Source organism: Zymoseptoria tritici, chromosome 5 (assembly GCF_000219625.1).
Source record: "Zymoseptoria tritici IPO323 chromosome 5, whole genome shotgun sequence".
Taxonomy (NCBI): Eukaryota; Fungi; Ascomycota; class Dothideomycetes; order Mycosphaerellales; family Mycosphaerellaceae; genus Zymoseptoria; species Zymoseptoria tritici.
This window is the reverse complement of record NC_018214.1, coordinates 844961-857805: the sequence shown is the minus strand read 5'-3', so window position 1 is coordinate 857805 and position 12845 is coordinate 844961. Positions and strand designations below refer to the sequence as shown.

Genomic DNA, 12845 nt, shown 5'->3' with positions numbered 1-12845 from the left:
ACCAGTACGCATATGGATCCCAGGACGACATTGCCTTCATCTAGATGAAGTTGCTATCTGTGTCACCTGTCCTGACCACTCATGTGGTCGTTCTCTGCGCCTGTCAGACACCGCACGAATCCAAATTATTCCTCCTTCACGTTCTCCATTTTGTGCCATAGTGCAGCTTTATTAATCCAACCATGCCACCTAAAGCTCCTCCTGGTTCTTGTCCGCTCCCTTGCCATTGATAGAAACCAACTCCGTCTCGAAGATCAACACCGCGTCGGCCGGGATCGGTCCCACTCCGCGCTTTCCGTAGGCGTATTCAGATTGGATGGTGAGCGTCCTCTTGTCTCCGACACACATTCCGATCAGACCCTCGTCCCATCCCTTGATGACCTGGCCAGAACCCAGCGTGAAGGGCAGCGGTGTGCCACGGTTGTATGAAGCATCAAACTCGGCGCCGGTCTCCTCGAGAGTACCGCGGTAGTGCATTTCAATCTTGTCGCCTAGTGGAGGTCAGAATGAACTCGAGGTTGCAGCATTAGGAGAACTCTCGTACCCTTCTTCGTCTTCTCGTTGTCAGCGCATGTGTTCGAGAGAGTGATCTTGATGTCCAATGGCTTGTCGAGGGCGGAGACACCGGCCAGAAAGAGGCCTAATGCGGCGGTGACGGTGGTGAATTGCATGTTGGTTTGGGTGTCTTTTGTACTTCTGGTGGATGTCGTGTCGACTAGGAGCTCAAGTGAACAACAATGTCCAGATGTCCAACTGTTCACACCTCGAAGCTGCAAGGGTCGCCTGTCCTGGCGCTGACGCAGTAGAACTAAACGTGGGGAGAGCTCCGAGTCTGTCTTTTTCGAGGTTCTGGCCCACCGTAAGTCAAGTGACCAGGCGACATAGCGCGATTTCCAGCTCGCGTCTTCCAATCTCACTGCTCGACCACCACCACGACTCCCGATGTGGGCATGGAGGACATCCTACATGGGCTCAACAATGCCCAGAGATCCGCCGTAGCATCTCCGGCCGAGGTTCTGCAAGTCCTCGCACCTCCAGGCTCCGGCAAGACCAAGACTCTCACCGCCCGCGTCGCCTACCTCGTTGCGTGCAAGCAGCTGAGACCATGGAACATCATCGTCTGCACATTCACCGTCAAGGCGGCGAGCGAGATGAAGGAGCGCATTACGAGCTTCGTCGGTGCAGATGTGGCTAAACAACTCAAGCTGGGGACATTCCATTCCGTGGCACTGCGGTACCTGAGAAGCTATGGCCAGTACATCGGTCTAGACAAGGACTTCAACATTGCCGATTCCGCCGACAGTAAAGCCATCTTAAAAAGGGTAATCAAGAGACTGGATCTCTCGATTGAACCGGGTTCGGCTTTGGGAAGGATATCATCACGAAAGGCCAAAGGGATCGTCTCGAATCCAGAGAAGCCAGCAAAGAAGGTTGAAGAGCAGGAGTTTGACCGACTTTACGATGAGTACGAGGCGACACTGGCTGCTTCGAAACTTCTCGACTACGACGATATTCTCCTCCGATGCTGCTTCCTGCTACGAAGCCATCCACAATGCGTAGCAAATGTGGAAGCTGTCCTCATCGATGAATTCCAAGATACGAACAACGTTCAGTTTGACATGATGTATGCCAGCAGATCCCAGCCTGTCCTTACACCCTCCGAAGTATTGCTAACCCTTCTGCCCTTTCTAGGTCTCTGTTCTCGCAGAAGATGAATGTCATCACGATCGTCGGCGACCCAGATCAGAGCATCTACGGCTTCCGATCAGCGGAGATTAAGAACTTGACGCGCATGAAGAAGCAGTGGCCGGACACATTGACGATAAATCTGGAGGAGAACTATCGATCATCCGGCGCGATCCTCCATGCTGCCCAAAAGATCATCGAACAGGATGAGAAACGACCCCCAAAGAAGCTCCAGGCAACACATTCGTACGGCATGCGACCTGTGCTTCGCAAGTTGCCGTCAGCCTATGATGAAGCAGAATGGCTCGTTTCAGAGATCAAAAGAGTGCAAGCCATGTCCGGGAACATGATGCAACCAGACGACTTTGCGATCCTGCTTCGTTCCGCAGCTCTCTCCCGCGCGATCGAGGCCGCTCTTGGCAATGCTGGAGTAGCGTATCGCATGGTTGGTGGACTGCGGTTCTACGATCGCGTCGAGGTCAAACTCATCGTGGACTATCTTCGAGTCATCAGTCAGCCGGATTACAGCGAGGCAGTGGAGAGAATCGTCAACGTACCGCCTCGGAGAGTCGGCGAGGAGACTGTGAAGAAGCTGCGAGAGGAAGCTCGCGAGCAAGGAATGTCTTTCTGGAAGCTCATCATCGACACCGTACAAGGCCGAAGGACTCCGAAGACCAAGTTGAACGACCCCTGTCGGAAAGGCCTCGCCTCGTTTGTCAACGTGATTCTCAGCGGACAGAAGAAGGTGGAGTCGTGGGGTGAGGGACCGTCTCTGGTCGACCTGATCAACATTATTGCGCAGAAGATCTCGTTTCAAGCTTATCTGAAATCGAAGTATCCGGAAGAGAAGGAGTATGAGGCTCGATGGAGCAACGTGGAAGAACTTATGGCACAGGCAGCAGATCTCAGTACTCCTGGCAAGCTGAAAGACATGGCCGAGGCTGATCGTTTGCCCACTCTGGACGACATGGAGCAAAGCAACAACTCCGCCGAAGACGTGCTCTCTGTCTTCCTGGCCAACATTTCTCTCGCGGCCTCAGAGCAGAAAGCAAAAGACGGGGACGAACAAGTCAAGCAGGTCACCATCTCCACGATTCATGCTTCGAAAGGCTTGGAGTGGCCAGTGGTCTTCATACCCGCTTGCTATGAGGGATCAATACCGCATTCCCGGGCCGACGACAACGATGAGGAGCGGCGACTTCTCTACGTCGGAATGACCCGAGCACAGGCTCTGCTGTACTTGAGTTGCCCCATCAAGAATACTCAAAAAGAGGACACGACGATGTCTTCTTTCCTCACACAGCCCGGAGCTGCAAGCTTCTTTGAAGAGCATGGTCCCAACTTGGCATTGTCAGCGGTCACCAGCTTGAGCACGACGCTGAGGCGGGATTGTCCCCAACCAACTGTTGTCGCTCAATTGAAGAAAGGGCTTGAGCGGGATGAGGATAACTTCTGGCCGCTGAATGGCGAACAACCACCTGAGCGACTAGCAAAGTGGGACAATGACAGGCGTGACGCAGCTCAAACTGGATTCATCAGCGCAAGTACGACCTGGGCACAGTCATCTTCTGTCACTATGCACCAGCCGCAAGGCTTCTCGACCGCATCTTCGACCATGCCTGTCGTGGGATTCACGAGTGTCGCTGCCAGATACGACGAGCTTATGGAGCAGGCTCAGCTTCGCAAAGTCGATGATCGGGCGAAGGAGAAGGAAAAGCAGGTCGCGGAGCCAGAACCAAAAGGCAAGAAGCGCCAGATTGAGGGTCAAGGAACGATTGCCAGCTTCTTTGCGAAGAAAGGCAAGACTGTGCCGGCTGTTGGGGTCGACGTGGCGAAGCAGGTCCTGGCGAGGTCGCAGACACATAGGCCTAAACAGCCTCTCCGCGAGCTTCCCGACGGTGCCAATAACATTGGACCAAGCCGAGCTTCTGCACCAGCACCGTCCTTGCCGTCGTACAAGCCACGCTCGACACCAATGTTCTCCCGGCCTGAAGCTCCGCAAAAGGCAATCGAGAGTCCTAAGAATGCGAGCAAATACGTGTTCCTCTCAAGCTCACCCACTAGTGAAGAGCCCGAGCAAGAGAACATCGTTCAAGCGAAGTCCGAAGAGCCTGCGGACGTCGCACCTCCGACCTTCAGACCAGCATCGACTCTTCACTCGACCACAATGTCACAGGTTCAGCCTCAGCGCCGGACGCTAGGAATGAGACGCAGCCTGCACGGCTGGAGCGCTGGCCGGAAATGAAGCGCTGGCCGGAAATGAAGCGCTTGCAAGGAACAGTAGATAGGTTGCATGACCCTGGAGAATCATGGTGACCAGACCGTGGTGATTCATGAAGGATTGGTGTGTCCTGCTCACATGTCGTCTCGAACGACAACCACGCAAAGACACAATTATGCAGCATTGCATCATGGCCAGCGTAGAGCTAGCTTACCAGGGATATTGAAAGGCTTTGAAGACGCCTGCAGCCTTTGTGAACTGCCTGATTTCGCACAGCTATTGAGAGCTCGCTGACTCCTTCAAACAGTCGAACCCTCCACATGCGTTCGCCATCGGCCGAAAGAGGCTGCTTTGCTGCACGTGGATGGATGTTGTTCTGCGCTGCGGATTAGCATTGGCAGTTCCGTTGCACAATCCTTCGTCCAGTCTGGACGACCAGATAGAAGAGACCCACTTCATGATGGACGACCAGATGGAAGAGACTCGCTTCGTAGTGGACAACGATATGCGTATGGAGCCGACGCCTTTGAGTCTCGACTGGGCGCAATTCGTCTGGCACGTTTGAAGATCAATTTGACACATGGTGACATGCTTTTGCTAACCCGATCGTACAGGCTTGCTTTGGGACTAGGCGCAGATCCCTACTTCGGATTCCAAGATACGCTGAGGAATACAGAAGGGCGTCCCATCGCTACGCTGACAAGTTCTCGCGGCGAAGGGGTATGTACCGTGAAGCTTTTGCCTGGCTGGTACGAGTACTCACTTCGCAACGCCCTCGCTTCGGTCAGCATAATGATGTCCGATACGCTCGAGCTTAGTTTTTCCAAGGACCAGGAGTCGGTCGACCTTTGTTCAGTACGCCGTATAAGATCGACTGGCTTTTATGGCGCTCCGCCAGCTCATCCGTCTGATCTGATTCTACCCCGGAATGTTCGCTTGACCTTGAAGTCGATGGAAGGTATCGTTGACAAGGAGATCTTTGCTGGCACGAGTATCGCTAAGACGAAGAATCCGCTGGCAACTGCCGCTACGTGAGCTACATACACCAAGAGGTGCAAAGCGACCGGTGAATCAATCACTGTGACACAAGAGCTTCTGGAAATGCGAGAGCGGAGCTGTCTTTTCGTCCTCCAGCTAGGGGATTCAGGATCGCGGGACAGGCTCGCGAGCTTCGGATTTGAACCAGGCGTACTTGATTGTGTTGTATTTTGCTTGGTGGCAAGGGCTCGAGCTTCGGAATACGCTCAAATCACACGTCGGACGCAGGAGGGGATCGGACTATGGAGCGCCATGAAGAACGGCGGCGGCGAGGCAAATTCCTTAGAGCCGTTAATAAGGGCACAACGCAGGAACAGCAGCTGCTCCGTTCGACTGTGCTTTCCATTCCGCAGAGTAAGTTGCCCGCCAGCGCTGCAATTATTGGACATCAGCGGCCCACCGCAGGCGCCGTCGATGGTCTTGAAGCACAACTCGCCAGACTTGACAAGGAGAAAGTGAGAGATCGATTCGAGGCCGAGACCTCGACGGCATCGACGAATGGCAAGCCCGTACTTGATCCAGCTAGCGACAACTTCGAAAGCGCTGATCTCGCTGCCCATTCTCTACTGGTCCTCAGCGACTGGCATACACAGGCTCGTCTGGAATGGCCGGTAGATCGTTCCATCGTGACGGAAGCCGAGCACTTCTTCGAATCCCTAGATGATTTCGTGGCCTTCAAAAGCAAAGCCAAAGACCACGAGACATTGCAGAAGGACTTTGATGAGCTTCTGTCTCATGTGTCGCGAGGACTTTTCAGGGGTCCGCTGTCGCCAGTGTATGACATCCTACGGAGCCGCTCTCTGGACAAAGTCTATCTTCTCTGAGCCGTTCTGCTCGGTGTTCCATGTTGATGGCTACACATGCGTTGTGGAGACAAGTTGGGACAACTGGCTGGCAAGATCCGTGATCTCCTGATAAGCCTGGTGCCTCTCTGATACTTCCGAAGCCAATCCTGACCAGAATCACATAGTCTAGTCGCGGACCAATTGCTGCGGATATGAACTTGCCTTGAACACCAGTCTATCCTCACAAGCAGCGGAAAAGACCTCCCAGACTCGAGTCCGAGCCCGCCGTGCAGACTACATTCCAGACTCCACGGCTGCGACGGCGTGAGTTTCTCGGGGTCCATTCACGACTCAAGAACAGAGGCTGCCACAACGTGGATCGGTACCGCGCTCTGTTCTCCTGGTCCTTCAACGTCGGCTGTGGCAATATGCAGAGTTCGGCGCTTGTCCAGTGACTCTACCGAGGAGTGGATCTGAGTACTGTTATCGCAGAGGGGTTGCCGAGGTGAAATAGTGCTGGGTGACAAGTCGTTGCTGGGCGAGTTAGGAGGAGGAGTAAGGAGGTTCGTTGCTTTTGGGAGAGGACTGAGGATGGGGCATTGCCTTGCCGTTGTTTCGAGAAGAGACTGAGGATGGGGCATTGCCTTGCCGTTGTTTCGAGAAGAGACTGGTGCTCGGCCACAACGCAAAGAAGTCGAATATCCTCTCCTTGAGATCTTTTCGATACCTGGATGCTGTGTTGACTTAAGATGATGTGTCGGCATGTCTCTCTCCTCGAAGAGAATGAGGAGAGAGGTCCCTCAAAGCTCTCGCAGAACCCTAACCCTAAACCGAACATCGATAAGGCACAGAAGGCAAGACTGAAGCATCGTCATCCGCCACCTCCAAGTCCAGACCTTTCACAAGTCTCAGCATCTGATCACGATTCACGAGCGGCAGCAGAATTTGTCCAACCCTGCGACTTTCTCGTCGCTTGCCAGCGGCTCATGCAGATGAGGTGCAGTCGAGGTCCACTCATGCATGAATCCTGAAAGTTTGCCTCCAAAGAAGTTGAGCCACACCTGTTCTGCATGTGGTGGCTTGTTTACATCATGGTGACGGCGGCGGTGCAAGGTTGAGCTTGTGGTGCAGCAGCTTGGATGCCAGGTCGGGTGTTTGCGAGGATGTACATCTGAGACTTGGGCTCTACGGTCTCGTTCATAGTATTGGATGCTGTGGCAACTGCAGTAGTAGAGGATGCTGGTAGACTGTCGGCTGTGATGATCCCCTAGGATATTGGGAGCATGCTCGAATGCCTGAGCTTTGATCGTTCTAGTTGTTCATCTGAGTGCCGAAGCCGAAGTTCTGGCCCAGAAATCCATGATACTAACATGGCATCTACGCCGGCTCTGAATATTGACATCGCTCTGAGGTGACGATCGATCCTCGCCAAAAGACCATGTGGTCCCGGTCTGAAGTGCATCTCAACCAGTAGCACTGAAGGTGGTGTCGCTCGGCGACCTATGACCGAGAGCAAAACTGGAGCTGCTGCCCAGCATGACGCACCCGCCATCGAGAGATGCGTAACATCTGAAGACGAGTCAACTTACAGGTTTTGCAGTACCTCCATTCTGCTGCGTAACATGCCCCTCTTATTCTGCCCCGCTATCTGCGAGCGAGCACGAGATGCGGATTGAGGTCCTGGTGGGTATAAGAAGGTCGTGTGCTGCCGTCCTGCTTTCTGCTTAAGAGAACTCACATTCGAAATCCTTCCAACCAAACCAAACACACATACCAAACGCAAACATGTCCGACGCTCTCCGCCAGTCCAACACCGACAAGATCGGCTCTGCCGTCAAGCCCGACTCCCAGAAGGGTACCCTCGAGTCTGCCACCGACTCTCTCAAATCTGCAGGAGACAGCATTGCTGGCACTGCTCAGCCAGGTACGACCAGTCTTGACAAGACTGAGCCTGGACAGTAAAACTGACATCGTTCCAGAGGGCGAGAAGTCCACCACCCAGAAGGCATCCGACACCGTCAGCGGTAGCGGCAAGGACGCTGGCAAGGAGGGCCAGTCCTACTTGGACTCCGCAAAGGAGGCCATCGGCATGGGAGACAGTGAGTTGCCGTGATTGTCTTCCGAAAACGCTTCACCGTGCTAACACCTTCAACAGAGAAGTAAACTCTTCGTACCCATCGTCGACATTTTGGTAGTCATGGCCGCCAGGTTGAAATGGGCCACACGGAGGAGTAGATAGCTGATATGATGTCCCAATGAAACGACTTTGTCGAATACTCCAGTGCCGTCTTCATACATCTTGGAGCCGCTCAAACCACCGTCCGGTGCCAGCTCAGCGTCCCGTGCAATTACTGTCATGTTTTCGCATCGTGTTCCACGTACCGTCGACATCGACTCGGGGCATGTCCATTCGCGTGGCGGACCTCATGCCCTGTAGCAAGGAGCCAGTGCCCGACAAGGCGGTGATGAGATGAGGATGAAGACGATGTTTCTACCGTCTTGCGCAAGTGAAAGTATATCGATATCGGCAAAGCTTCGGGTGATCGATCGGGTCCAGGAGCGCGCGATTCGGGACTTCCAGGAATCAATTTTTTGGGCGACGATTCCCAGCCATAGTCGGCAGAAGAAAGCAATTATTACATCCTCCACTCCATCCATATCCACCCGCATCGGCGCGCACTCAAAATGTATCGAACGGCAATGCCTCGCGGTTTCGCGGCCAAAGCAACATCATCATTGACAGCTCGCTCGTTCCCCGCCCGAAGCTCTCCGACATCAAGAGCTACATCTCTACGACACCTCCCGAGACTCGCAACTCTCTCCGCAACACGAACATTCTCCTCCACCGCAAACATGGGACGCAAGGAGAGCGACGCCTTTGGCGAGATCGAGGTGGCCGATGACCGCTACTGGGGAGCTCAGACGCAGCGCTCGCTGGGCAACTTCAAGATCAATCAGCCGCAGGACCGATTTCCTCCACCGATTGTAAGAGCATTTGGTATTCTGAAGGGCGCGGCGGCGACGGTGAATATGAAATTCGGGCTGGACCCGAAGATTGGCAAAGCAATCCAACAAGCTGCCGCCGAGGTGGCCGACTTGAAGCTGGTGGACCACTTCCCTCTTGTTGTATGGCAGACCGGATCTGGCACGCAGTCCAACATGAACGCCAACGAAGTCATCTCCAATCGTGCGATTGAGATCCTCGGAGGTCAGCTCGGCAGCAAGAAGCCTGTCCACCCGAACGATCACGTCAACATGTCCGCCTCGTCAAACGATACCTTTCCGACTGTAATGCATATCGCGGCGGTACTGGACTTCGAGGAGGCTCTTCTTCCAGCGTTGAAGAACTTGAAAGATGCGTTGAAGGACAAGCAAGCTCAATTCGAGCAGATCATCAAGATTGGACGCACACATTTGCAGGATGCTACACCTCTGACACTTGGACAAGAGTTCTCAGGCTATGTCACACAGCTCGAGTACGGCATTGAGCGTGTGCAGTCTGCTCTGCCACGTCTCCGACTTCTCGCTCAGGGCGGTACTGCTGTCGGAACCGGCCTGAACACCTTCAAGGGTTTCGCCGAGGACATCGCCAGCGAGGTCTCGAAGATGACCGGACACCAATTTCAGACTGCACCCAACAAGTTCGAGGCACTGGCCGCTCACGATGCTATTGTCGAAGCTCACGGCCAGCTCAACACACTCGCTGTCTCCCTTTACAAGATCGCCCAAGACATCCGATTCCTCGGCTCTGGCCCACGCTGCGGTCTCGGCGAACTCAACCTGCCCGAGAACGAGCCCGGTTCCTCCATCATGCCCGGCAAAGTGAACCCAACCCAATGCGAGTCCATGACCATGCTTTGCGCGCAAGTTTTCGGCAACCAAGCCGCCGTGACCTTCGCCGGCTCGCAAGGAAACTTCGAACTCAACGTCTTCAAGCCTGTCATGATCGCCAACCTCTTGCACTCCTCCCGTCTGCTCACCGACGGCATGAACTCTTTCCGTGAGAACCTCGTTGTGGGTCTTGAGGCGAACGAGGCGAAGATTTCTGCCATCTTGAAGGAGAGTTTGATGTTGGTGACTTGCTTGAACCCGGTCATTGGATATGATATGGCGTCCAAGGTGGCCAAGAACGCACACAAGAAGGGCATCACATTGAAGGAAAGTGCGATGGAGCTGGAGGCACTGAGCTCGGAGAAGTTTGACGAGATTGTCAGGCCAGAGCTGATGATTGCACCGAAGGAAAAGAAGTAGACTGTATTGGTGGTGTACGATCATGTTGATAGTGTAAAAAAGGGTTTCAAAACAGCAACCGAGTGCATGGCAGCAGCGGCAGAATCTAGTCAGTGTGGTGCTCTGAGGATTAGAAGGAGTGAGTTGAGCTGACGAACGGATGCATCCAAGAAAGTACAGCTATGTTAACAAAACAGAATCGAAACTCGAACTTTTGTAGTCTCCCATGACTTCGACGTGCTGTCCAAGCGCTCCCTCTCAACTATCCGAATCTTTTCACGATTCCAAACCAAAGCCATCCTCGCTAATCGACCTCCTCAACCTTGATCTTCACCGCCTGAGCTCCAGCCACATCCTTGACCTCCTTCTCTCCCTTCCGACCCTCAATCCTCTTCACCACCTTGTGTTTTCCAACAATCTCAGGCTTAGCTTTGATCCTCAGCACCTCCGCAGCGACGTACGCTTTGATCCCATCACACGGTCCACCCAACTCAAACGCCTTCGCCTTCACCACCGCCACCGCCAAATGAAAGAACCCTGGAACTTGTTTGATCTCCTTGAACGGCGTCTTGCGTCCCAATTCCGCGCGTTCGGCGGGACGCAGTTTGAGCCAGCTTCTATCATCCGTCGTGATGCCCAGAAAGTCGAACGGTTTGTGCTCCGCGAGTAAGCGAGTGAACGGAATCCAGGACTTGAAGTCTGTTTTGGCGTTGATGTCGAGAGCGAGGCGGGAGATATTGGAGAAGCGATTGGTGGCCAGGCGGTTGCTCGGCGCGAGAAACAGGCGTGGGTTGGGGAAGAGGAAGGTGTTGATGTTGTAGAAGATTGGTGTTGCTTCGGCGTTGATTTGACGGTTGACGCTGAGGAGGCTGAGGATGCGGGACATGGGTGGGAGAGTGATGGGACCGCTGCGGGTGGGCTCCCATTTCATGACTGAACCACCGCTGGAGATGCCTTCTCGATGCTGGGTTTGAAGACTTGTGATTTTGTTTCGCGAGTTGGTGGTGATCCGGATGCCAGATTTAGGATAGGAGAAGGCCATCTCGTACACAATGTTACGAAGCTCGCTACTCAGGTCGAGGAAACGGAAAGTATTGTGTCGCAGTGGTTCGAGCAGTCGCCGCAGGTATGTACGACACGCTCGCGGGTCCGCCGCGTAGGTATCGCGCTGTGTGCTCAGATTGGAAGACACCAGCTTGATCGGCAGATCGTACTTCAGAAACGCTTTCGCAAAGCCAGGAACCGGATCTTTGATCTCGTTGCAGGTGTAAAATAGTCGTCGATCGCTTAGGTGATCGTCTGCCCACTTGGTTATCAGCTCGTTCGAGAAGAACCGGAAGGTGTTCATGATCCAGGATAGGAGGTCGCCTTGACTCCGAGGTCTGTGGTCGCCGAGAACCATGGCGATGATGATCAGTTCTCCGGCAGTGAATGGTGGCTGCCGGAAGGTGGTGGCGTATGGCCTGATGAGGACGTACAGTTCTTCCTTGAGGGTTTCATGTTCCGCATGCCACCGCTCTACGCGAGTGAGAAAGGCGGGATCTTTCAAGGCTCGTGTCATTGCTGCCGGGCGTTTGGCGAGCTGAGGAAGAACAGGGCAGCCGGCCTTTTGTATCGATCGGGCGCCACCGCGTGTCAGATCTGAGGGAGCAAACATAGCAAGGAATGGGATGTAGACAGGACCTGATGAAGCAGAGAGGTGTGTTCGTGGAGCGGAGGGGCGGCTTTATGTAGTAAGTCGAGGCCTGTCTGGTCGCGAACATTGCATTAGCGCGCCGCGACGGGTGAATGTACGCCGGCGTGGAGTGGCAGCGAATGTGACAGATCACAACATGGTAGTGTAGTGTTGGGACGTTGAGATTGCTGCCTCTCGAGCAGAGTGAAGCGTAGCAGCGCTTGGGCGCGAAAAGTACGAAGAGTACCGATTGATACAAACAACAGTTTAATCCCTGGCCTCCTTGTCCATCTTGCCGCCGGTAAACACTTCCGCAATGGTATTGATGCGATTCTTGCTGGTCTCCAAAGCCTTGCTGGTGCTGTCCATGGCAGATCTTGACTTAACGCCGTTCGCTGCGTTGAGCATATCCTGGACGCGCTCCGGTCTGCCTTCTCCCCAGATCGAGAGAGCACCACTGGGACCCATATGAGTACTTCCAAATCTTTTCGGATTCTCCTGTGTGCCGAATGCCTCATCCACCGCCTTGTCCAGCTGCTCGGGTGTTACGATGAACGATCGGGCGTTCATGTAGAGGGTATGTAATGCGTCTAGTCGCTCTTGCTGTTTCTCCGCTGCTTTTGTCTCAACATTGATGCGCTTCATGGCCAACCGCTGGCGTCTTGTAGGGTCGGGAACAGTCCCATGGAGCAGAGCTTGCAGGTCCAAACTGGTACTGGGCGCAGTCAAACGCTCGTCCTCCCTTTCTGGTCTTGCGAGCAGCTCCTCACGTTCCCGCTGCCTTGCGAGCGACTTGTCGCTCATGCGCTTCTTCTCGGTCTGGTGACGGCTCCGCAAGCTTTCCAATCCTTCGCGTAAGTTCCGTCGCCGAACCTCGCTCATCTTGACCTTCCATTCCTCCCTGGTGCCCTCCAGTGGAGCTCGTGCTTTGCGTGGTCGCCGCGTGGCCTCTGCAATGGCCTTGCTATCGGACTGATCTCTTGTCTTGCCGGCAAAGATGTCGCGGGGTACGGGTAGGACACCTTTGACACGCGGAGAGTATGGTAGATTCTGCTGCGGCGGCTCGGGGACTTCAATGTATTTGGGATGCTCTGGGCCGACGGCCAGCTGTCGAGCTGATGTTGAAAGCGTTCGAATCGTGCATTGCGGACATCTCCAGAGGAGAGGCGATGAGAGTGCTGTTGTTGGAGGCATGGTGGATGATGAGACC

At 54.3% G+C, this 12845-nt stretch overlaps 5 protein-coding genes across 5 annotated transcripts; 3 read left to right on the top strand and 2 right to left on the bottom strand.

The window, feature by feature from the left end:
• Positions 1–9: 9 nt before the first annotated feature.
• On the bottom strand, positions 10–772 carry MYCGRDRAFT_100167 (uncharacterized protein; the record flags this gene model as incomplete). The annotated part of the gene is made up of 2 exons (XM_003852083.1): positions 10–491; positions 545–772. 2 exons carry the CDS (start codon positions 669–671, stop codon positions 190–192), a joined length of 429 nt encoding a protein of 142 aa, XP_003852131.1.
• A 178-nt stretch (positions 773–950) lies between these two features.
• MgHpr5 (uncharacterized protein) lies at positions 951–3196 on the top strand (the record flags this gene model as incomplete). The annotated part of the gene is made up of 2 exons (XM_003852642.1): positions 951–1624; positions 1693–3196. Coding segments are annotated over 2 exons (2178 nt in total), but the record flags the coding sequence as incomplete, so codon positions are not given.
• Positions 3197–3545: 349 nt separating this feature from the next.
• On the top strand, positions 3546–4005 carry MYCGRDRAFT_104423 (uncharacterized protein; the record flags this gene model as incomplete). The annotated part of the gene is made up of 1 exon (XM_003852643.1): positions 3546–4005. One exon carries the CDS (start codon positions 3662–3664, stop codon positions 3929–3931), a length of 270 nt encoding a protein of 89 aa, XP_003852691.1.
• Positions 4006–5680: 1675 nt separating this feature from the next.
• On the top strand, positions 5681–9981 carry FUM1 (fumarate hydratase; the record flags this gene model as incomplete). Its single annotated transcript, XM_003852644.1, has 5 exons — positions 5681–5704; positions 7651–7654; positions 7710–7829; positions 7886–7889; positions 8538–9981. 5 exons carry the CDS (start codon positions 5681–5683, stop codon positions 9979–9981), a joined length of 1596 nt encoding a protein of 531 aa, XP_003852692.1.
• A 1921-nt stretch (positions 9982–11902) lies between these two features.
• On the bottom strand, positions 11903–12829 carry MYCGRDRAFT_42788 (uncharacterized protein; the record flags this gene model as incomplete). The annotated part of the gene is made up of 1 exon (XM_003852082.1): positions 11903–12829. The coding sequence occupies one exon, from the start codon at positions 12827–12829 to the stop codon at positions 11903–11905; it is 927 nt and encodes a 308-aa protein (XP_003852130.1).
• Between the last annotated feature and the right edge of the window lie 16 nt (positions 12830–12845).